General features: G+C 40.1%; 4 protein-coding genes across 7 annotated transcripts; 1 reads left to right on the top strand and 3 right to left on the bottom strand.

The window, feature by feature from the left end:
- The first annotated feature begins 2,640 nt into the window (after positions 1-2,640).
- On the top strand, positions 2,641-2,964 carry LOC104424104 (protein PHLOEM PROTEIN 2-LIKE A2). The gene has a single exon (XM_039303019.1). The coding sequence runs from the start codon at positions 2,641-2,643 to the stop codon at positions 2,962-2,964; it is 324 nt and encodes a 107-aa protein (XP_039158953.1).
- Positions 2,965-4,489: 1,525 nt separating this feature from the next.
- On the bottom strand, positions 4,490-6,625 carry LOC104424106. The gene has a single exon (XM_010036485.3). The coding sequence runs from the start codon at positions 6,623-6,625 to the stop codon at positions 4,490-4,492; it is 2,136 nt and encodes a 711-aa protein (XP_010034787.3).
- Positions 6,626-11,447: 4,822 nt separating this feature from the next.
- On the bottom strand, positions 11,448-13,073 carry LOC104424107 (disease resistance protein RPP13-like). The gene has a single exon (XM_039303018.1). The coding sequence runs from the start codon at positions 13,071-13,073 to the stop codon at positions 11,448-11,450; it is 1,626 nt and encodes a 541-aa protein (XP_039158952.1).
- Positions 13,074-15,691: 2,618 nt separating this feature from the next.
- LOC104424089 (oligouridylate-binding protein 1B-like) lies at positions 15,692-24,390 on the bottom strand. 4 transcript variants are annotated; one of them, XM_039303261.1, is made up of 10 exons: positions 21,242-21,332; positions 21,017-21,093; positions 20,841-20,902; positions 20,724-20,761; positions 20,455-20,530; positions 20,280-20,311; positions 19,320-19,438; positions 19,059-19,144; positions 16,874-17,050; positions 15,692-16,199 (listed from the first exon to the last, which is right to left on the bottom strand). In XM_039303261.1, exons 2-10 carry the CDS (start codon positions 21,027-21,029, stop codon positions 15,975-15,977), a joined length of 828 nt encoding a protein of 275 aa, XP_039159195.1. In that variant the 5' UTR covers positions 21,030-21,093; positions 21,242-21,332; the 3' UTR covers positions 15,692-15,974. The 4 variants fall into 4 exon arrangements, with proteins under 4 accessions (XP_039159195.1, XP_039159194.1, XP_039159196.1 ...); XM_039303260.1 differs by lacking the exons at positions 20,280-20,311; positions 20,724-20,761; positions 21,242-21,332 and adding an exon at positions 24,172-24,390; XM_039303262.1 differs by lacking the exons at positions 20,280-20,311; positions 20,724-20,761 and having other exon boundaries at positions 20,841-20,909.
- Positions 24,391-24,642: the final 252 nt, after the last annotated feature.

Here is a 24,642-nt window from a genome sequence, read left to right as displayed (position 1 = left end):
TGATGAATTACATCACAGCAATTTGAGGAAAATGGGATTCCCAAAATTATCCATAAAACGTGAAAATCTTTTTTGTTTTTTTTTTCATGGATTAATTTAGCTAAAAGAAAAATGGTGTAGTGGAATTGAGTTGGTGAAGATGAGACTGTCTTCTCAATTTGCAGCCAAACCATGCAACCTTATATAAGTGCAACATTGAGCATTGTATTAGTGAGTGAGATACGGGAGTGAGAAGTGCATTTGTGCCGTTGACCTTGCGAATGCCAAAAATTCGATTCATTCTGTGTTGTGATTAGGAGGCAGTTGTCGCTATAACGCCTTTTCTTGGATTGTTGTGATTGTATTTGACTTGGTAGATGTTCAAGATAAGAGTGTCCGATCAAAATGAGTTTTCAACGATGGATATATCTAGCTTTTGTATTATGTTAGAAGATTATATATGGTGGAATTTGATCGAAGGAAGAAATATGGATAAAGTTAAGCATTCAAAAAGCCGCTGATGAATAGAGAAGATCACAACCTATACAAGTACAAGGAGTTTTTTTTTTCTTTTTAGATAGAAAGGTTCAAGAAATTCAAGCGAATACCAAATTTGCGTTTTCCTATCAGGTTGGTAAAGAGAATAAATATTATCATTAAAATATTCTGTTCAAGAACATCTAGTGAAACAGAGACAAAATTAAGGACAGATTTGCTTATTTTGCTAACGCAAGTTACCTAAAAAAGTGAAATTTTATGCACTTACCAATTTAATCCAAAACTTTTTGAATTTTGCTAATTTAATTCTAGACTTTTGAGCGAAATTTCCATATAGTCCTTCATCTCAATTTTCCACTGAAAAAGTTGATGTGATGATCCAAATATTACCAACTGATTTACGTGACACAATCCACAAAATGATATTTGTTGTTTTGAGTAATTTGATGAATTCTCCTTCTCACAAGCCATCTTTATTTTTCTCTTTTTTTCTTTCTTTTCCATTTACTGTTGGTCTTCTTCTTAATTTAAGCCAACTGTTTATCAGCTTCCGAATCAAAAGCTCTCTTAGCACTGACTCACCAAGACATCAAAGCCTCCCAACGAGCTCCAGTATGTAGAATTTAAGTAACACGGCACAATGTTACAAAGTTCAACTAAAAAATTTAAATAAATAAATGAAGGGAGACCATATCATATAAAATCTCATTGTGTCAGATATTTCAACATTCTTATTTTCTTGCTCTAAAACTTCATTGAGCCTGCCTTCTCCTTAATGCTCAGTGTGATTTTTTCTTTCTTTCTTTTTAAGTCTCCACTCGTGATCTCACAGCTCCGTGCAGGAATTTTTCTTTTTTACTCACAGCCCCCAGGCATTCATGTCCACGCCCTGATTGTTTAGCTAGAAATTTGAACGGACAAGACGATCAAGCCCAATTGTGTCTTTTCTCTTACAGAAGTTTGAAAGTTCTAATAAACGGAACCTAAATAACTTAACAACCTCACACGTGGAATAAAAAGCCGATATTGGCTAGCTTATAGATCACGTGGACCGAGTCTATTTGGTCCATTGATCATGTTGGCCCCACGGTATCATTTCTTCGATCCTTCTGTTTTCCCAAGTAAAGCCTTCAATGGCCCCCTGAACTAACTTGTGATAACTCGATCAGTTCGACATTCCTACTTGAAACAACGCAGGCCACAGAATCGGTAAAGGAGATTTTCCTCGTCTTTTCTTGTCCTTTTTGTGTGTACAATTGCAATAAACTTATTATGTGTACTGCGGCAGGTACTCCAATTCCTTGAAAGAAAATGGAAGTTGATGAAGCAGTAACAAAAGGTGCATCAACCCCAGCGGATGAGGAAACTAATCAACCAAGCAGAGGAAAAGAGGGAGGGCCTTCTCTCAACTGTTTAGCGCTCTTGAGGAAAGCAACCACACCAGACGACATTTCGTCCATCGACATGAAGGATTGGCATCGCGTGGTATACGAAGGAGTGCTCCTGGAAAAAAACACACAAGCAAAATCCTATTTCCCTTTCAACTCCATCTATCCATCTTTCAGCACTAACAATGTATAGTTAGACCAGTCTATCGATCACGTGGTGTCTTGAAGGACCTTTTACACGATAAACTGAACCGTTCCAGGACTTAATTAAGGACACTGCACACCATATTCCAAAGTAGTGGTTAGCGGGAATTTGCATGACAACATCGAAGTTATAGATTTTGTTCAATGATACTATTTCGTTTCTTTAACTTGGAAAGGCACATCTCACACAATTGAGCAATAATAACAGAACTCTTACGATCAGTGATAGTGATTATCTTGGAAGAAATTTTCACCTCATAGCGGATTTAACAGAAGTTTTGGGTCGATAAGAAGCTCTACAAGAACTGCTTCCTGGTGCTTCCCAAGGCGTGTGTAATTGCCGGGGGCGACGAAGAAAGTTGCTGGTATTGGACCACCATTAAAGAAAAATGGTACCTCTTTCACAAATTTGATCCATTACAAGGAAATTAGTACGCTACTCAATGTGGCATCCGTATGTTATATATCTGGTTGGCTTGCGTCAGATCACGATTTTGTAAATATTAAAATTCTCCGATTCAGTTTCAACAGGGATGTCCGCATACGTGTCCCCGAATCGAAGGAGTTGTCCATGCTCTTAATTCAGGGAAGATTCGAGACGAGAGCTCTCTCTCCCAATACTACGTATGAGGTGGCATTCGTGGTCAAACTCAACCGAACTGACTCTGAAGGGGATTCTTTGGTGACACTCGAGCTAAACTTGCCGGATGGGACCGGATGGGGTAACTTAGAGAATCTGGGGCAGCAGCGGGAGGAATGGATAAATCTCCGTGCCAGCCATTTCGTGATGGGCCCAGAGACCGTGGGGACGATTTCTTTCGCCCTCTATGGGACGCTCGATCCTCAAAAGACGGGCCTCATCCTCAAGGGCGTTCTTATTCATCCCAAGGATTAAACAAAGCATAACCAGTTCGATGCAGTGGAGGAAGAGTTCTTGTAGCTAGATCACATTATCCTTAATTACAAAAGAGATTTTTATATTCATTTAATATGACATGAACACAATGAGAAAAATCATATCCTTCTGTCCTTGAAGTAAGGAATTCCTATTATGGGACTACAAAGGATCTCCATCTATGTTGAAAATAATCTGAAGCATGAGATTTATCCTGATTTTATGTACACGTAATTACCATCTTGCAATTTTTGATTTGAACTCATGGATTGACTCAACACTAAAGCTGTAGCAGTGTTGATTGAGGCTCATCCCTTTGTGGACCCATGTAGCAGTTTGAATTCATTTAATAAATAGACAAAATTAACAAAGGCAAAGGATACTTGTGCCGATTCATTATTATTTATTTATTGGTCATGTGCTAATTATCGTAATCAAGAATTTACTTTAAGAGTATATATATTGATAAAACGAGAGTGAAAAACTACATCTAAAAAGGTATTTCTTATATTCAAACGACAATGGTTAACAATCCCTTTTTTACCATTATACCGCTCAAGCAAAGGATAATCTTTTAATTTTTCGCAAAGTAAGTAGAAAGATTGTGTACTCCCAAAAATGAAGAAGATGGGAATTGTCACTCCCCGGAGACATCCGATAAAAATTTTCCTCTCTTCTCCTTTTCCGCTGCTTCTTGTTTTGTCCGCCGGGGACCTCTTACACAATCTGTTGAAGATAATTAAAATGGGCTGGGGATTGGGAGACATGGGCTTGGGCTTGTTGGGCCCATCTATGACAGAAACAAGGAAGAAGGAAGGAATTTTATTTATTTATTTTGGGATTGCGATTTTTTATTCAGAATTTTTTTGACAAAAGTGCCCCTGCTCCGGTCGTTGAAAAAATCACTTGCTTAAATCAAATAAAGAAGACGATTTGCCTCCAGCTTGGGCAGAGCTAGAGACAAACAACTCGAGTCTGTCAGAAAGTTGAATTGGTAGATTTTCCGGACAGGAGGTGCCGCATCTTGATGTCATTTATCAATACTTATCATGTAAATTTAAATTTAAATCATTGCACCACATCCGAAATTTCCTCTCTTAACCTCTCTCCTAACTTGCAATTCTCGATCGATCACCACTATTCTCAAAAAAAAAAAATATTTAAATATTAAATCATCTATTCATTTAATAACTTAAATTTTCGAAACAATTTACAGGGTCTCATAAAATTTCATAAACGGTATCGATGTACAATAATAATTTATTAAGCTATCGTGCTTTTTTATTCTTTAATTTTATTTCTACAAATCAACGAGACACTGAAAATAACAAATTTAATTTCAAACTTAGTATTTGCAACAATAATCGATGAAGCACAAATCTGTCTAATCTGCAGGTCCTCCTCAATCCCCACTATCTATTCACCAGGGATTCACTATTATCTCTGCTGTTGTTGCCGGGGAGGCCGCGCTCTTTCTGGAAGCTGTCGGTCAGCCCGTAATGAGACATGAGAAGCCAGACATGGGTTATGAGCTCGCCCCCGCCCCCACCCCCCCGCGCATGTGCTGAGCATGATCCCTCGATTTGCACTTGTTAGCCCCGTACATCAGCATTTCCACCCACACCTCGCTGATTGCTGACCATCTCCACCCACGCGGGTAGCACCTCAGGTTCATCGCCACGTCGCACCCCTTGCTGAGCACGAACTTGATCTGGTCCTCCTCCGACACGCTCTCCGGGGCTTTCGACATGCTCTCCAGGGCTAAGGCCGACATTTTGTCACTCAACTTCTTCTTAGCCTCTGCGATCTCAGATTCTTCCTGAGCGAATTTAGGCAAGTCGAAATGCTTGCCGGGCTCTTTATAAATGTCTCGGAACCTGATACTTCCAAATCTAGCTGGCAACATCGAAGGACACATATATTGGAGATACAGCATGTACCGAGACAAGTACAAACCCATCAAGGACTTCTTCTCGATAGGGCTCTCGTTATTCCTTTCTAGCTCCTTAGTGCTGTCTTGCCATCCGTAATCGAGGAAATAGCAGAGCTCTGTCGCTATGTGCCAGACTAGGATGCTCACGTCGAAGTCCAGCTTGATGCTCTCTTTCAACAGATCATCATCCTGCAGATACAGCAGATAGTGTTTGCTCAACGAATGGATTCCCCTGTCTCTCAGTTGGAAGTCTTGGACTTGGAGTTCCTGCCCGGCCCGCGCTTGGAGTTTCTGCAGCTCCCACGCTTGGAGTTTCTGCACGTCCCTCGCTTCCATCTCTCTGATCTTCAACATGATTAGGTCTTTGATATCGTCACCCACGTCCTCGTGGCCTTGGTAGAGAAACTTCACTGCCATCTCATCAACGTGCAATCGCGTCAGGAATCTCCACCAGCAGGAGTCATTTTTTTCGAAGGACATCAGGTTGTATTGGCCCATGGAATTGGACCACCTGGGCCTTTTCAACAACGGTCGGAGCCAGTTGATGAAATAAAAGACGGCTGATTGTTTTTTCTCAATGAGCCAACAGACAGCCTGGTCGGAGAAAAGAACGTGAGCGAGTGCGTATAACTCGATGAAAATGGCCGCTCCTAGCAACAGGAAGGTTAAGAATAGATCCGGCTTCGAGTATGGTCGCTCGTCGGTAAAAGAGAAGAGCACCAGGGCAACACAGATCGAGAATAAGATGGCTAGTCTACAAATAAAGCCCCATCTCGTATAGACCGCCTTTGCCTTTGAGTAGAACATGTCATAAATGAGGCTCAATTCGATTTCAATGACCTTGAAATCTCCTACACGGTGCTTGCCGCTCAATATTGACAGGCAACTGTCACGTTCCTCCATGCTGAACAAGTGATCTGCGAAAAGTCGCTGACTAGTGTTGACCAAGTGGTTGGCCGATAGCAATGTGCCCATGACGTGCTTGTATCCTTGGTCCTCCGACTCCTTCGCGGAACTCAGTTTTTCAAAGGGAAATTCGGCGATCGCAACATCGATCTCGATAGCATCTTCATTATCTACGTCGATAACATGATGAGGCACAACATCCCCTTCCTGCTGCTTCAAGCTACATTCCACCTTAATCTTGCCAGAATCCTTTCGGTGGGGTCGGGACTCGGCGAAGGAGTCCTTGAAGTGCTCGTGGCTGGCGGTGCGGAGGACCCAAACCCTCTCACCATACTTATAGAAACCCGAGAGCAGTATCAGAATGGCAAGGAATGAAAGGGTAGGATGAGTCCATGCCGTCACCAGGACATAAACTGTCAAGCCCGCTTGGTTCACCAGCGTCAGCAAGTGCCTGAGCCAGAGCTCGTTGTCCTCAATTGCATAGGCACTGATTGTGTCGGGGCCTCCCAAGTGCAGCAGCAGAAACGGCGCCCAAAAGGTGCTTAGCTCCGCGTGTGGGTTGCTCAACGTTTTTCCAGCCTTAATTTCCCTGATCATGTTGGAGATCATGCCGATCCCGTAAATCGCGACCGAATCTGCCAATAGGTAGGCCGACCAGGTGACCACCCTAATCCAAGTGTGAGGGAAGTACTTGCGGCAACTGCCAAGACAAATGAGGACGATTTGGAGGGCAAGGCTCAAGAAGATCACGCCTCTCAGCTCCCACTCCTTCCACACGTCGCTCGAAGAAGAGAACACCTCCGACAGATTCCGTGCCCTCATGAGGACCAAGCCAGTAATGACTACGAGACATGTTGCCGGTAACAAATTAGAGGGTGCCGAATGATTCAGAGATGAGAACCAAGGGCTAATGGGGAGAGAGAGAGAAAGTAGTGACTCCAGCACGAAACATGGCAAGCTTTCGCAGCCTATAGCAGTAACTAGAGGGTGTGGTATCGGTTAACAAGCAAAATGCGACTCATGGCTTAGCAATGCGAAGAAGGCATAATATAGACAGAAAATGAATAAATACTGAGCTAATGTTAACTATCTTCTTCAGGTTTATTCAAAAGGATCATCACCACATTAAACGTCAATAGTTCTCTTTGAATTGCGACATACCAATGGTTAGCATGGTCAGCGGTTGAATACGCTGCCGTCGATGGAAGATGGATGGACTCTCTTCACTACAAACTCTGTCTCGTAACCAATCAAAATCCCTCCAAAAAGGAAAAGAGAGAGAGAGAGAGTGGTATGTGCAGTAGATAGTAAACCAATTTCTTCACGATGATGGGTATGTCGTTTGAAAGTGGGCAAGCCATAAACCTTTATAATGTTGAAACCAAGTGTCTAAATAAAAGTTAGTAATGTAAAGATAAATTAGTATTTATCTTTGCTTACTCTTACCAAAAAAAAAAAATACTAATTTGGTCTACAAAAAAAATTGGTAACACAAATAAAGTTGGTAACTTCTTATAAGAGCAGACAACTTCAACAAAAATTGGTAAGTTATTATAATGGTTGGCAATTTGGAATTAGATCATATAAATGTGGATAAATGGCTACAATAAAAGACTAGTTGGTGAACCTATTCCACTTATACTAATTCAATTTTAAATATTTCAATTGAACAGTATAATTATAAACCTTTTGATGATTTGTCAATTTAGTCAATTTGGTCATTTTTTGCCAAAAATTGATTAAGTAAATGCCAACTGTTTTACATGACACAATAGACGCTAATGTGGATAATTTTTATAATTTTTTTAAAAATATGAATATTTTCTTTTTCTATTGTTTTTCCATTATTTTATCTTTCATTTTCTTTCCTTTTTCTTTTTGCCTGTGGCCATTTTCTAGCCATCAGCCATAGGCGATGGCTACCAAGGGCGACGTCCAGCAAGGTTGCCCCAACCTAAGCAAGGGTTTGGCGTTGTCGAGGTGAGTGTCAATGAGGCCCTCTCTGGTGAGGTTGCCCTAACTTGGGTGAGGGTCCACCTCACCTACACTCGCCCATGCCGGCCATTGCCTATTGTTGGTGGTTGGCAAAATTGATTAAGAGTCAATAAACTCTATAAAAGTTAGCAAGTTATAAGAAAAGTTGGTTACTCGAAATCGATCAAATAATATACCTTTGTAAATGATTCAAATCAAAATCAAAAACTAATTGTTAGCTTTATATAGAAAAGTTGGTAACTCGCTCAAATTAGGTGGATAACTTTGATACGTTGATGCGTTACGCGAATAAAAATTGGTAATTTATTGGAACCATTAATAATTTGTAGACAAGAAAATAGATATTAGTGATTTAACATACGAATGGGTGCCCTACTAATAATTTACTTAACTAATAATTTTCTAGAAACCCTTTTGTAAATCCAACAGCACTTGCGATGAACCAATATTTCTAAAGATTTATTGTCTTTCACCCAAAACAATATAATTGTCCCGATTATGACTCAATAAGTTAACTCATTTTCCTATTAAATGAATGGATAATTTGCTGCAATTACGTTCCAAACAGAAAATAAATTAAGAGTTAAAGAATTATTTGGAACACACACACACGGTCTCTCTCCCTTTTTTTTTTTTTTTAAAAAAAAAATCAGTTAACAGTCCATAAGGAGTTGCGGGCAGTGTATGTAGCAGAATTTGCACCCACACCCACAGGTTGGTTGAGTTAGTAAGTAAAGACTTTTGCATGATCAGCACCGTACGAATTCAATGGCCAAGATGTACTCTCATCATTTCTTATCTTCTTGTTGGTTTTTTTTTCTTTCCCTATTTCCCGACTTCCCTTCTCTTCTTCTCCTGTCAAGCTGTGCAGCTGTTGCAACATTGACGAGAAAAACCTGGAGAAAATGTTCAGTGATTGCAATGCGCCACATCAATGGCCGACGTGGACGCATTTTTATTCATATAAAAAAAAAAAAACATCGCCACGTGTCAGCTGACGTGGTATAAAAAAAAACATAAAAATCGTTTTTCTCATCATCCTCCTCCCTCACAGACTCACGGAGCACCGCCCGTCCGGCCACCATCTCTGCCTGTTCCGGCGTCGCTTGGCGCCATCCAGATCTGGAACCGCGGAGCCATGGCCGTGACAGACCTGGCCAATCCTCCAGATCTCGGCGACTCCCTCCTCCAATAAGCTTGCGCAAGCAACCCGTCGTCGGGCTTCAGAAAAGCTGAGCGGCAAAGCTTCTCCAGATCTCGACGGAGCCATGGCCGAGCCTTCAGAAAATGCAACTGAGTCCTGGCGAGGCCGTCCCTCGCCCAGATCTGACAAGGACCGACCTCGCCTGTGAAGCCCTGGCCACAACAGGTCTGGCTCCAAGGTCTGTCGCGGCCATAGCTTCGAGGTCTGTCGCTGCCGCGGCCATGGCTCCGCGGTTCCAGATGTGGTCGTGGCAATGCCTCCAGGTCTGTCATGGCCGTGTTTCAGGGAAGGGAACTCGCCGGAGGGAACTCAAAGGGAGGACGACGGAAGGGGATATGCGGGAGAGAGACTCCATGACCGCTCAAGTTCCGTACGGCTTGTGCGGTGGAGAGGGCCGCACCGGATTCTGAAGGGGGTTGGGGAGAGGGTGGTTGGATGGAGGAGTAGGCGGTGGCTGTATAGAGTGGGCAGTTGGACCGGAACTGCAGAGGAGAGGAGCGTGGCGTGCAAAAAGTTTTTTAAAAAATTATTTTTTTATTTCATCTCAGCTGACACGTTTCGATCGCTTATTGGGTATAAATTAAAACGCGCCCCACGTCAGCACAATAAGTGAGAATCTTCTCACTTGCCTCTATCGGACAGACACCATAGAGATGCACGCACCAGCCACTAGTATCTGCGTCTCTCTCTCAAAACTGAAAGGGGTGTCAATAAAAAGACAGAGAGAGAGAGAGGGTGAGAGAGAGAGCGCCATAACTAAAAATCGAAAAACGGAAAAAGGAAAATGAGAGAAAAAGACCACATCATTCCCATTTGTTAAAGAGAGAAAAAGAAGACATATAATCTTACAAAATATTCTTCTTTCAACGTAATGAAAAAGCTTACAATGTTTGACAGAGGTCACAATGATTGTAATTATATAGCCTACAAACACTGCATTAATTCTTTAAATCAACATTACCATAAAAGGTTTCCTTTATTAATTAAATAAATTTTTATTCGGCTCTACTGTCTACTTTTTGACCAATGCAAATTCAGACAAGATGATGAATTAGAATTTTCTTTCCTTCCTCCTTTTCTTCAAGCGACTCCTAACTTGAATGATTCCGACAAAATATTCGCCATGCTTCCCATAAAGACTTATATCCTCCTCTTCTTCTTTATTCTCATAGATAAGAAAAAATATGCATAAAGGAGAAATTATGAAATCTTTACGTATTTCAAAAGATATTGAAGAAAAGTACATAAGAATGAAGATATACGCAATTAAAATGAGATATACATGTAATCATAATTGTCTTTAACATAGGAAAATATTCTATATAAAATTTTAAGAATTTCTAATGTAATATCACTAACGATCATACTCGTCTTATTCATAATAATTCATATCATCATCATCATCTTCCTCGAGATGGGATGCAAAGTCATTCACTATAGTCATCTTCGTCTTATTCCTCATTTGCCATCTTCTTGATCTGATTGCTCCTCACACTTCTATAAATTCTGTTCATGATCAAGAACACAAACTTATAATCATAAAGAACCACGACACTAACACTATAAAAGCTTAGATATGTTCTATGAGTTAAAACCCAACACACGCATGCTCACACACACATACCACGCCTATTTGTTCCTAGCACTCGTATCAAACTCAATGACTAATACCTTCGCTATAATTGGCACATCCGGCTGCATAACTCTAATACTTCGCTCGAGTTCATCTGGCACTCTAACCAATGTGATTACTTCCAAGGTCTTGATATGCTGCAGTCCGTCGATCGTATTCAGCTTCTCGCAGTCCTTGATTTCCAAGTCTGCAAGGCGCGGCATTGCATTTGCCTGTATAGTCCACGCGGTCAGTTTCCGCAGCTTCCATAGTTTCAATACACGGAGGCTCGGAAATGTTCCTTCTGAGACGCTCAGTGTCTCGCCTACGTATGAGCCGGCAAATAATCGGAGAGTGGTCAAACATTTCAGCTTCCCCAGGACTCCCATCGGATCATCATAAAGTAGCGACAAGTACAAGGTTAGTACTTTCAGGTTCGGAGGAATGTGCGACTCCAACAAGCTCGACATGCCCAAATGCTGGAGCAGGTACAAGTTGGAAAGAGACTTGAGCCTGGTCATGTCACTCATTCCACTCATTCCAATGGATATATGCTCCCTCAATTGCAATCTGAGGGATTTAAGCATCTTCAGATTCAAAATATGCTTAGTTGCTTCCCGTACCCCTCCCCCCCTCAACGTCAGAGCCAGCTTCCTTAGGCCTGTTAACTTGCTTAGCACCCCAAACATGAGACTCCCATCATCTATGACTAAGCCCCAAATGGTTTGGATGTTGCAATTTAATGATTTCTTGGAAAACAATTGATAAGTGGAGCAATCAAAGTCCACCTTGGTCATGTATAGGTGTCGCAGATTCTCTGCCTCCAAGATTGATTATGGTAGAGTGGATATGTTAGTGTACTTCAAATCCAAAGTTTCCAAGCGTGACAATAGCGCCACTGACTTCGGAAGCCTTTCAAGGAGAGTCCATCTCAGTCCCAAGTACTTTAGGTTCGGCAATATGTTGCCAAGCTCCTCCGGAAGCCAAGGCTTGTAGACACCCTCAAGATCAAGTACCCTCAGCAAACTCGAGTGCCTCTTTGGCACTAGCGGTTTAAGTAACACCATTGTCTCTCCGGCCTGTGTTCCTAGCTTCATGGTGTTGAATGACACATAGGAAAAAAGTTGTTGGATACTGCACAGCGGGGAATTGTCGCTGGTGGGAGTGATCTCCATGTGTGCTTCTTGTGCATTTGTTTCTGAGCATCCTCGTCCTGTTTCTGGCACATTTATTTTTGCCTTTGCTTCTCCCCATCCAGAAATATCCCTATGTTTGGCGATACGCGGGGCTTTGAACTTCTTTTTACCATGAATTGAACAGTCATAGATCTTGAGGAATCTTTCATTCTCAGCCATCTGATAAAAGACATCGTACAACGATCCAGGCAAGCGGCATGATTGGGCACTCCCGTCCCATTTCTGTCGAGCCACTTCGACCATGTGTCTAGACACCAGTGTCTCGAAACGTTCCTCTGCACAGTTCTCCAACGCTGAAGATGCTAGATTTTCAGCTGACCAGAGTCTAAAGAGCCTCCTCGTGGGAATCTCAGATTCCTTAGGGAAAAGAGCCAAGTACAGAGCACATTGCTTTAACCCTTCTGGAAGTTCATTAACACTCAAACGCACAACATCTTGGAGTGTAGGACGATCGGGAAGCCCATTGGTAAGCCGATAGGCAAGGTCGGTGCATCTATCTGACGGGGTGGCAGATAAAAGTCCTCCGAGTAGAAGGATCTTTGGGGGAGAACCGCCTGATTTGCTAAGAATCGTCTCTTTGAGAGGGAGGAGATTCACCGGCAGATCGGCCACATTGGAAGCCAGGCGGCATTTTTCCAATAACTTCTCGCTCTGTTCTCGGTGGAGGGGGCTCAACTTGAGAGGCTTGAAATACCACGGATCAATGGAAGAGGGTATGTCCGGGTTACGAGTCGTGACAATTACTCTGCTCCCGTTCCTCGAGTCCGCAAGCACCATCATGAGCTCGTCCATGACATGGAGTTTGCACAAGTCATCCAGGACTATTAGATAACAGCACCCTATCAGGACTCGTGCGAGCTCATCGGACAGCTTTTTCTCGTCCATACGATCCACGTCTTGCAATTTCGGGACCCTCAACTGCTTGAGCAAGTCAGCCATGAGATGAACCAGGTTAGGCTTCGGCCCAACCCGGACCCAAGCACAGCGGTCAAAATGATTCTTAATGTCTGCTCGATTGCAGACGCTCCTCACTAGAGCTGTTTTGCCGATGGCTCCCTCGCCGACCACCGAAATCACTCTCAGGTTGGCATGGTCGCCTTTTTTATCAATCAACAGTAACACGAGTTTGTTCGCAAAATCATCGCGACCCACAGTATGGGACTCATCCTTCATCTTCCTTGCTTGGGGCGGTTCGCTTGGTGATGAAGCTACGATGCTCCTCTCGGCATTGAGCAGTGAAGTTCCAACTTCTGGATCCGCCATTTTGCTCGTCTCGTCCTTTCCTCGTCGTCGGCTCAGAGAAGACCACGAGCAGACCCAAGACAAAGTCTTTGCCAGAGGATTTCGCGGCCTCAGTCCCTCGGATGCCTCCAAAAGGAACCAATCAAAGGAAGTCTGTGGAACACGAGGGGGCTCAAGAAAACAAGATCGCGCGCCAGGGAATGGAGGCTCGCGGTGCTGGCCGTTGGGTTTCGAGGTGCTCAAGCCCGAAGAAGCGTGATTTGGCTATGACTTTGGAAATGGCCACTTCAGGGGGGAGACAAGGAAAGGAAAAATTTGGAGCGTCTGAACTTGAATGATTTGGGGAAGGAGGGTGTTTGGATGGGGGAATTGGCACCAAGCAAAGCTTTTTTATAGGAGGTGTCCATCCCCACCAGCTTCTAATTTAAGAAACAGCATCTCTAACTCTTCGTACGATCGCACAGAACACGACGACGTACACAAGTCGATCCACCAGCCCGCATCTACCTCTCGACATCGTCACGGTTCTACCCAAAATCCCCATCCTTATTATTTTGTTGGGACAGCACGATGTCATACCGTATTGTAAAAAGTAAAATTGTGAATTTCAATTTGTCAACGGGAATGTTCATAAAAAAAAAAAAAAAAAAAACCACAAACATTTAAACACACATCTATTTTGGATTTTCGATGTCCAATTTTTTTAAATAATTTAAATTACCAAAAAAATTTCTATTCAATGTATGTACCAACACATTCGGCATTTCTTCTCTCTCATCCTGAAATAATTTTCACTCTTCTTTCCCAAATAAGAAAAAAATCCACGACATTATGTCTTATTTTTTCACACGAAAAAAAAAGGATTAATCACCACAAAATGTTTTCATTTTTTTTTTCATTTTCAACATCAAAAGTGCGCCATCTTTTACATGAACCATTCAATTCCTCACATGCAGAGGAATAATAAACTCATCTCAATTTTTCCTAATTTCTTTTAAAAATTAAAATATTATCCTTATCCATGAGCATCACGACACAAAAAAAACATGTTAACAAAAGAGATCCTAAGCCTTCTTTGCTAAATGGAGCAATTATAATTTTTCAAGAAAGTGACTTAAACTTAACCCTTACAGAAAACTTGTAGAATTTTCCATAGGTTTCTAGGTACTCAAGTCTCCACATTGATGTCCCGAGATTATCGAAAAAGGAGGAGTGACATAAATTCAAGGTGAAGATGCCTTTTGCTCTCTGGGACTTTGTCTTCGAAGTTCATTTCATGTTACTTCAACTCATACTTCTTCCACGGCCAAAGGGAAAACCCAAAAAGAAAAAAATCCAAATCTTTCATAATTTACACAAGGTTATGTCGAATCCCTATTGATTTCTTTGTTTGAATCACATTTAATCGAGCCTAGAGAACTGTTTGTTCCACCACCCCAATGCTTTGAAAACCAATCCTCAATCCTTGTTCTAGTCACATTTAGACAGAAAAATATCCAAAAAATTCATAAACTTATTGCATTTGTATCAATTCAATCTTAAACATTTCAATTGGACCAATTTAGTCCAAAATCTTTTCACATTGATATCAGTTACGTCCATTCGGGTAATATAGGTTGTAAATTACTAATGTGGGGGCCATCCACCCTATGTGACACAATTGACATTGATGTGGATAATTTTATAAATTTTAATAAAATTTTCAGAAGTTTTTTTTAATCAATTTTTTTCTTTCTTTTTTTAATTTCTTTTTTCTTTTTCTTCTCCCTCCGCTAGCCTCCATGATGGCCAATGGAAGTCACCAACTACTGGCAAGGGCGAGGGCTAGGCAAGGGTAGGGGACCCTTGCCCAACTCTCACTGGCAAGGGGCCTTGTCGAATTTGGTGAGGGGCAACCTCACCCAGCCCTCGCCAAAGGACAACAAGGGCTAGTTATTACTTGTGGCTAGCAAGGGTGTCTCGACCCTAACTCTTCCTAGCAACCTCCATCAACCATCATGGAGGCTGGTGAGGGAAAATAAAAAAGAGAAATGAAAAATAGAAAAATTTAAAGAAATTAAAAAAAAATCATCAAAATTTTTATAAAATTATCTATGTCAACGTCAACTATGCTTGTATAAGACGATCGACATACACGTAAGCAATTTTCGACCTAAATTAGCCGGATGAACTCAATTATTACTAATATGAAAAGATTTAAAATTAAATTGGTCCAATTAAAATATTTATGACTAAATTGATATTAATACAATAATTTTAGAACTTTTTTCGTTTTTATACTTGTCCCCATTTAGGAAGTATCAATATGACTACAACGAGCCAACTCCATTCCTCTTCATCCCGAGAGTGAATGCATGTGAACCATGCAATATTGGATGTAAATTTTACTCCACCAAAAATCAAATTGCATAGGCTTCCACTATTGATGCACCTATAATGTTATCACTAGCGAGTATCACAGTTTTTCGAAGTGTGATTGACTTTAGTAACATTGACCGCCAACATTTGATGCAATTCGCCATAATTTAAAGCAGCACAAGCCTTGTCGGTTTCTAAAATATGATTCGACTTAATCCAGTAGAAATAGAATGAATCCAAATAATAAGTGCAATTCCACCTATAACAAGCAAAAGAACCTCCGGGGAAAAATGGTCCAAAGAGACATGGATTCATTTTTGAGCAGCCAACCATAAGATACATAAATAGAATAACATACAGACGAAGGGAACAAATCGAAAAGGGTAACATGCACAGAGACGGCAAACATCGGCAACTTCCTGGAGGTCATAAACTCTCAATAATATATATAGCTCAAGAAAAGTTCCTCTCTCTTTCTTGTTTACTCAGTAAGCCAAAAACCAGGCATGTTACTGATAATACATGAGCTGCTGGGCGGCTGCAACATTTGAAACCCACCATCGTCTATTGCCTGGCTTCCACCAGCGACTCCCATACGCATCGCTGCCTGCTTAAAGGATGCTGTCCTTGCATGAGAGGATGCATGACGCCCACCTTGCTCATTGCTAATTGTCGCTCATAGGCTAATAGTTCAGCAGTAGAAAGGCCTGGCAATGGTGCCACTGCAGCAGGTGGTGGAAGGGAATTGGACCTTGTTCCTGGGGGAGTAGGCTTGCTACCCCAGGAGCACTGCAAGCCCAAACAAATCAGAAGTCAGCTTTGGTTCAATTAAAAACACCACAGGGACAAAGTTCTGTGTTGACTACCGTTTTCACATGCTAGAGCCCCCGATCTCTTTTTACGACTGCCAAGATGCAGACAGCAATTATATCTTAAACTCTATGCCACAGAAAGCCCATTTAAATTATTTAAGAAATAGAACACTTCACTTATATTGCTAGAGAACTATGTCTTGTCACCATAACACATGCCACCTTTGCTTATCCTTTTAGAGGATAAGAGGTACGGCTGAACATGCGGTGGCACAACATGCCGATGAAGTCATAGCTACGGCATTAACAGATTTAGTTTAACTCCAACTGTCCTAAATCAAAGAGCACTAAGCTCATCCAAAAGTGTTTAGTGAAGTCACTAAATGCACAAAACTCAAAGACAACTTGGATTTAAATCTCGATGTAAACGAAAAAGAGGTCTTTGACCAAAGGTTAACTATGGGAAGTGGTCAGATCTACAATCAGGGAAAGGAAAAAAGTGCAGTAAGTTCAACTTAAATCAGCTCAACTGCAGAATTAATAATCTCCCACTACATTTTCTATGGAACAGATTACTTTTCAAACTATCAGCACTCCGGGAAATAAAAAGAACAGAAATGAAGAGCATTAGTAAGGAGCCTAAGAACACACCTTAATTTGTCTTCCACATAGAAGTGACTGAGTATTTCCCATCTGAATAGCCAATGCTGCTTCTGCATGAGTGCTATACCTCACGAAACCAAATCCTTTATCTCTTTGGACCCTGACCTCCTCAATCACTCCAGCACCAAGAGCATGAAAATGGCGATGGAGTTCAAGCTGAGTGACCTGCAAATTAAAATGACTTAGAATTTCCCCCAAAGAATTGGAGACAGATAACTTCTGAAAATGAGCCTATACAGTCTCACAGGCATGCACACATTCATAACGATTCAATTATAGCATAAATTTCACTAAGGTTTAAACAACCATTCCAAGGTGGTATAGAGAACTAAACTTGAGCGACAGACATAATGGAAATCTACATATTGTATCAAGCTCCATGGGGGTAAGACACACCCTATCATTTCAAAAGAAATAGCACTTTTACTAGGCACACTTCACAAAAGTACCTCCTACTCCATAACCTCCACGATCTCTGTTAAATGCCCATCACCAAAAAATCTGAATAGTTACAAGTGTCATTTTAATCACTTGAAAGGCCAAATTTAACCTTGCAATTGTTGGAGCCATTTTCCATATTAGTAGGTTTAACTCTGGTAGAATAAGCTCATCAGTTCTTCCTCTCTACTCATTCACCTTCTCTTCACACACCCACTTCCTGAAATTCTCTCCTCTAAAAACAGCTCCAAGTATGAACTAATGTAGTACCAACATCAAAGAGCTTACGATAAAAAGTATAACAGGATAAATTAGTCTCAAAAAAATTATTTCAGTATGAACCCACTCAATGCGGTTGCATTAATTATAGTTAACTTAATCTGATACTATATATGTATCTTGGTGCAAAAGCAAGGGGACTATCAACGTTGATATGTGGTTCTCTCTTTTAGTGACATATGTCCCACTAACTAAACAGATCAAGAAAACATGTTTCACTAAACAAAGTATTCATTTTTTATTCAAACCATTCTTTCTTTTATTTTTCTTTCAAAAACTAAAAATACTAATTAAGAAAATACCAAATTATCGAAGTAAAAGAAGTATCCTTCGCATAAATCTAAAAAGAATGTTAATTTTAAGAAACTAGAAAAAAAAATTTAATGACCCTAAAGATCTGAAAAGTTTGTATTTATATAGTTTTAGGAATTCGAAGTGGTCAAGATTAAAGAGAAGTCAAAGCCCAAATACTGAAAGAAAAAAAAAAAAAGATCCATCCAAATGATGTCTGATATCATTTGGTTTACTACTTAATTTTTCCATAACAATCATCTTGTAAGCAAATTGAGTTTAAGATTTGCAGAAGAGATAAATAGGGTGGATGAAATTACAATTTAAAAAATTATTTCTTTTCTTATACTTCTCCAAGAACTATATGATTCATGTGCAATCACCAATCCAATTATATGCAATTTCATTTGAAATTAATTAAGCCTTTTTTTCACCTCTATTCTAATTTGTCTTCTAATCATTGTTAAATTTTGTAAACTGAAATTATCTAAAATTTTTGTGAGATTTTGTCTCCTCATAACTAGGTGCTCAAAGAGTATAATACAATACATCCACATGTAGTTATTGTAAAAGTAAGCGTCAAATTAACTAATGAAGAGGAAAGGAATACAGTTCAATCTGATATGAAGAAAACATGAGAAGAATTAGAACCCAGACTGCACTTTGATTTCTTCTTCATTTTATTGCAAATAATTTGGTTCAGAACTAAAGTTCAGTCTAAATCCTTATCCTTTTTGTGACAATTCAATTTCTAAACCTTTTCAAGCATTTGCTTGAAGTTTAAGTTATTTGATAATAATAAAAGAGACCCATGCATAGCACGGGCTTCTCCACTAGTTATAACTAAAGAAGAGCATGATGATAGTTGCAAAAATACACAGATGGTTGATGTGTATTTAAACTTTCTTAATAAACAGTTTCTTTTGATAAAATTTTATTACTGGTCACAAAAGGTATACAACACAGATGGCTACTGTAGTAAATATCAATATGAAGATGTAAAGTGTAATTACAACTGAACCCCAAGTTCATGATGAAAATACTAGTTTTCCCTAAAGATAATCTGGAAAAATCCACTTTGATTTGCCCCCAAATTACTCAAAAATCTACCATATGGACAGCAGCACCAAAAGATAGTATAAACAAAGAGAGAGATCAGTCTTGCCTCTGAAGCTAAATTTCCTACATAAACAGTTGTATACTGAGGATTATTTTCCGGAGCATCACTGTTTGTAGCCTCCTTGCCATCCTCTGCAATGAAAAATATAGAGTATATGATACGTGATTCAATCATGAGAAAGAGAATGCCTATAACAGTTGATAACACAATGCCTCAGGCAGTAAAACTTAAAATGCTTGTTCCTTCAAGCATAGCATATCAACCACGATGAATCCAAGAAAATTCTGTTTACAAAAATTGGCCAACCTGATGAGCCATTGGTTAGCTCCACCACACTTTTGGCATCAGAGCTCTGCTTATCTTCAATGCCACCGGCACTTTTTGTTGCCCAATTGCAACGTATCTGTCTACTGCCAAGCCATTTCCTGAAACATAAAGCAAAAATAACTTGAGTTCACATGGAGACAGTAATAGGAACTAGCCATCATGTTATTACCAGGACAGACTGTTCAACTTTCCGGCACATCACTGAACCGCCAAACTACCACTATACCATCCAAAATAATTCAATTGTTGCCAACTTCTTACTAAGTCCAAATTTCTCACACAAAGTGATCTCCAATCGATCCACGGGGCCTATTAAATATGATGCATCATCCATATCTACAGTAATCAATGTGCTCACAAAATAGCAAACAAAAAGGCACCACCAATTTGTCAAAAAAATTTCAAGCAATCTTATAAAACCGCAAGGGAGCTTTTTTACCAGATTTCGCAGAAATCAAAGGTAGGATTTCAGCTTCCAAGTTGAATTTTTGCAATTGTGGCAGCAATGAGTGGACAACTGCATTGATATTTGTAAAAACTATGAATGAAACAAAAATGTAAAAAAGTTTGGTGACAACCCCAAATTTCCTTTTTTTTTTTGGCAAAAGAAAACCACATATTTAAAAATGAAAAAGGCTCAAAATTGAGGACCTCCCTTAATATCTTACTCCCAAGACATCAAGACAATCTAGGGATCTGAGGGAAACAGCATGATTATGATCCAAGAAAAAGCTTCCCATCAATGAACTAGTTACTTTAGACAAAAGGTAAGAAGGATGTCTGGAAGTTTCAATAGTCTATTTAAGAAAAACTGAACTTCAGTATTAATAGTTCATCTGTTTCACTGTTCCAGTATCCAAGACAAAGATGGCAATCTCCTTAACATGGACAACCATAAAACATGTAAGAGTGAGAAAAATAGTTTTGTTCAGAACGCAGCCGGTCAAATCATTTATTGCACTCTGGGCATCCTGAATACAAACAGAACCACCACAAATTAACAAGCAATCTTAATACTGGAGATTCAGAACAGCGGAGTGTGTATGTGTACAATGGATGTAGAAAATATAAATTTAGGAAATGACAATAGGTTCAGGAGATTGTGATAAAGCACCTGTTGGTTCCTGAAAGAAACAAAGCCAAACCCTCTTGAACGTCCAATCTTCTGATCCCACAAAACCCGTGCATCTCTGTGTTTTAGCACAAAGGTCCAATTTAATACCACATTTATTTGAACTTGACTGACGAGAATGCATAATGCTCTCATAATGTCTTTTTAATAGAAAGTTTGCACTTTCAGATAAAAACCAAGATAAGGAGATGTGAAACTTATGAACAGCTGGGATAAACAGAAAAGCATGCAAACAACATGGCATCCATCACCTTAGCACTGAGGTCACCAACAAAAATGTTGTAATGGCCTACACAACCAAAAGTAGTTACATGAAGCATCGATGAAATATGTATTATAACTATTGTAGATCAAGAACCAGAGCAAACCTGAAGTGTCCTCTCTCTGACCACTGGCATATGCCCAATTAACTTTGATGGGTTGCCCAAATCTGCAAGCCATGGAATGGGACAAGGTCAGCAAAAACAGAGTGATCCGATGGCATGAGTGCTCGAGTTGAAATTGCAACATCAGTAACTAAAAATCCAGTATAGTTTCTACTCACAGATGCCTTCCATTCAGAGAAAGAATTGCAAGAGCAGCAGATCTTTGATCAAAGTAGTGAATAAACCCATAGGACGACTGTGCAAAGCAGGATAAACAGAATTGTTAGCAATAGACAACATCCAAGCAAGTGAAGCAACAGATCCTATCATTTCTTTTCCAGGTGCTTCGGCAATTCATCAAAACCAAAATACAGAAACTATATCTTTTAAATTGAAACTTGTAACTTCTCCTTTCTAATAAGTTTACAGCCCTCAACAGGACCTGTACTAGCAAAAACCTCTTGAAGAAGTGGTTTTGTCACCCGAGTATGAATGTAGCCCACATAGCTGCATTATACAATGAATATCGAAAACAATAAGTTTGTGACTCAAGAATTCGGAGACAAAAAACGAACTCCTAGCGTCCTGAGTTGTATTCAAACAAAGATGAGAGAGAACCCATAAGAAATTTTTGGTGCATCTCCGAGTAAATAACGTCAGAATTTCCAACTCAGTGAGCATATATGAGCAATCATCCACCACACAAATCTGAGCCTTACATAGCTACTCAATTTGAGATAACCAAAGAAATATGATAACCAATAAACAGTCAATTGAAACAGAGAAATGAAAATAAAAGTATGGAAGAAAGTCTAGACAAAGACACACACACTGCAGCAAGTACTCAGATCAAAACCAGGAGGCAAATTTCCTCTTGCGATCTGTTCTATCTGCAGAACAATAAGGGCAAAAGAAAATTCAAAAGAACCAACAAAGTAGGGAACATTGCTTTGTTTGAGAGTATATAAGCCAAAGGCAAAGAGATATGATGTTAATATCTAATTAAGCAGGAAAAGATGAACCAAGATACGTGCAAAAATGATCTACAATGGGCAAGCCAAGATCAAAAAGATCAACAAAGAAAGTCCAACAAAACAGCCATTCCAAAGAATCATGATATATGTTAGAGGCATAAAAAGGTAACGTGGTCTGTTAGAGGTATAAAAGGGTAAAGTGGTCCTTAGGGCTTTAGAGCTTCCTTTGTTGCTGATTGCTTAATGTATATATAGATTTTTATTGAATAATACAATAAAAATTTTCCCTTTACAACATACAAAAAAAAAAAATTACACCATTAAAGCAATAATAGGGAGCTGTAATAACCAGCTTCTAACATCAAGTCCCAACAAAAACCTTCTGTGATGTAGTCAGGATATTCTTTAATACGTAGCTCAAGCATTAATCAAAATTTTCAAGAAAAAATGTCCTAGCGCCTAGCAGGAGCTTCGCAAAAGGATAATCCAAAAGTTTCCAGGGATGGAGAAAGACCAAATATTCAGACTAACCGCACTAGATATGGAATAAAACAAAATCCTCAACCAATTATCATTCTTGAGGATATATTCTATGGAAGTATTCCCTATTTTCACCTCTCCTCACATAATGATGACCTCAAATACTTAAAAAGTTAAATATTTGCAATGGTTGCTCCTTCAACCTATGCCTTGCCACACAAACACAATTTATCATGCCTGCACATTACAACATCTATATGTGAACTTGTCAAATCTTATCAATACTGCATTACAAGTAATTTCCGAACAAATATAATTCCGGCCCATCATTACCGTCTTTGCCGTGATCCAATCTTATTCCCACCACCAGCCCCAATCCCCGAAACCCATTGTCCTCTTCCACTAGCTTTTTACCACGTTTATGCTCATTAACAACCGGATGCCTCAAATCCCAAGATGCCAGATGCCTCACCGCATAATTCACCATCCCAATCTTTGCATCATTCACCCATGACCCATGACTTTTTCATCTCAACAACAGGAAAATTCTCGATAAGTCCTTTTACGTTTGCTTGACTAATCATCAAAAGTTTCTCATACACCCTTTCTAAAGCAACCCCACACAAACAACAGCCATGTATTTAAAAGAAGTATAGGAAGACAGATGAATATAGAAGGAATTTAGTCCCTATCCTGCTTAAGGGAATATTCACAGAGATTTAATGGAGTTCAAAAAATTTTGCCAAGCATAATGTCTTGGAGAAAAGAGAATATTTTCTATTTTTCCTTCTTAGTGAACTATTCTTTAAAGTTCCATTTAAACCACTTCAACAGAGTTTTTCTGTTCTCTCCTTTAGAATGTAAGGTAAAAGAGCTGAAGCTTAAGCATGCCACCACAAGTCCATCAACTCAAGATATTCTCCCCAACCCTTATGAGGTAGAGTGATGGAGGATAAAGTAAGCCTGCACAGCCAAAGAGAGCTGAAATCACGTGGCGGCATTCTTACAGTGGCTTTAGAAGCTCCCCATCTTGGAAAAGGCTATTAAAGGAAGAGTCTACAGTCAAGTAGCAGTTGACCATAATCAGATAGAAGCTTGTAAGTTGTAATATAAGTGGTAATTTGCTTTCAATTCTTTGTAGTATCTCAAGGGAATTAGAGCAATTTACAGACCACCAATAAACTGAAGCTGAAAAATAAATAATTTTTCACGTTGGGCAATTGTATGTCTCTCAAAAGGGTCAAATATCATGGCTGGACCCTGCAGCATATCTTTAAGTTTTGATAGCTCATGGCTGCGTTCTTCCATCATGTCTAGCATAAGCTAGCAGTGTCCTTACACCTATCCAAATATCGCTCCAGTAAAAACAATCCCAACCAGAATTATTTCCTGATAAAAGAAAAGGCCAACAACAACAGCTACTGGCACTAGTGGGTGGCAATCGGCTAACTCTACAAACTGCAACAGATCACTTGTTTTCTTATATATGGATCTGAAGAATGATAGAAAAGAAGCTGCACCTCATTTCCGCCTTCTTTCAGATAACTAACCTACTTAAAAAGATGTCTTCACAAGCACTCAAGGGTATCCAAGGACAAGCGCAGCAGGACCCTAGCTGCGAAAAATTAAACAAACAAACCACTGCCTGCGACCTCAATCCCTCGTCCAACAACACAGCCCGACCCCACAAGACGACAAAAAATAAGATTGCGATCAAACTGTTCACGCTCCATCATCTTCCTCGGATCAAAACCCCCCCGGAACGCCCGGAATCATCACGATCGAGACGCATCCACCCAAACGATCGAAATTCCCACGGCTCGCGAAGCTCCGAAGCAAAAGACATCAAAACACGAGAGGAGACGGGGAACGCGAGGAACCTGAGGAGGAGCCAAGAGGCAGGGGTGGTAGAGCGACTGCTGCTGGAGAAGGGCTTGTTGCATCAACTCCTCCTCGCCAAATCCAGCGAGGGGACCCTCGCCACCCCTAGAGGCTGACAAGGAGCGGCATCAAGCGATGGCAAGGCGACCTCACCAAAGGACGGCAAGGGCTGGTCCTCACTTGTGGCTGGCGAGGGCGTCTAGGCCCTTGCCTTCCCCAATAGTCAATGACCTCCGTCGGCCATCATGGAGGCTGGCAGAAGGAAAAGAAAAAGGAAAAGGAAAAAAAAAAATGAAAAGAAGGAAAAGAAGGAAAAGAAAAAAGAAAAAAATTAATAAAAGTTCGAAAAAATCATTAAATTTTTTATAAAATTGTTCCTATCAGCATCGATCGTATCACATAAGACGGCCAACATGCATGCAAGTAATTTTTTGCCTGAATTGGCCAGATTGACTCAATTGATATTAATG

This window comes from Eucalyptus grandis, chromosome 10 (genome assembly GCF_016545825.1).
Source record: "Eucalyptus grandis isolate ANBG69807.140 chromosome 10, ASM1654582v1, whole genome shotgun sequence".
Classification (NCBI taxonomy): Eukaryota; Viridiplantae; Streptophyta; class Magnoliopsida; order Myrtales; family Myrtaceae; genus Eucalyptus; species Eucalyptus grandis.
The sequence above is the reverse complement of the archived record's forward strand: the minus strand, read 5'-3'. Positions and strand labels throughout refer to the sequence as shown.

Excerpts from the sequence above, each read along its gene's own strand:
- LOC104424104 (XM_039303019.1), top strand. The coding sequence starts at position 2,641 with ATGCTCTTAATTCAGGGAAGATTCGAGACGAGAGCTCTCTCTCCCAAT.
- LOC104424106 (XM_010036485.3), bottom strand. The coding sequence starts at position 6,625 with ATGAGGGCACGGAATCTGTCGGAGGTGTTCTCTTCTTCGAGCGACGTG.
- LOC104424107 (XM_039303018.1), bottom strand. The coding sequence starts at position 13,073 with ATGGCGGATCCAGAAGTTGGAACTTCACTGCTCAATGCCGAGAGGAGC.
- LOC104424089 (XM_039303260.1), bottom strand. The coding sequence starts at position 24,234 with ATGCAACAAGCCCTTCTCCAGCAGCAGTCGCTCTACCACCCCTGCCTC. Across the intron at positions 19,145-19,319 it reads GCTAACCAATGGCTCATCAG|AGGATGGCAAGGAGGCTACA; the intron begins GTTGGCCAATTT and ends TTTTCATTGCAG. Across the intron at positions 16,200-16,873 it reads TATGTGGAAGACAAATTAAG|TGCTCCTGGGGTAGCAAGCC; the intron begins GTGTGTTCTTAG and ends TTGGGCTTGCAG.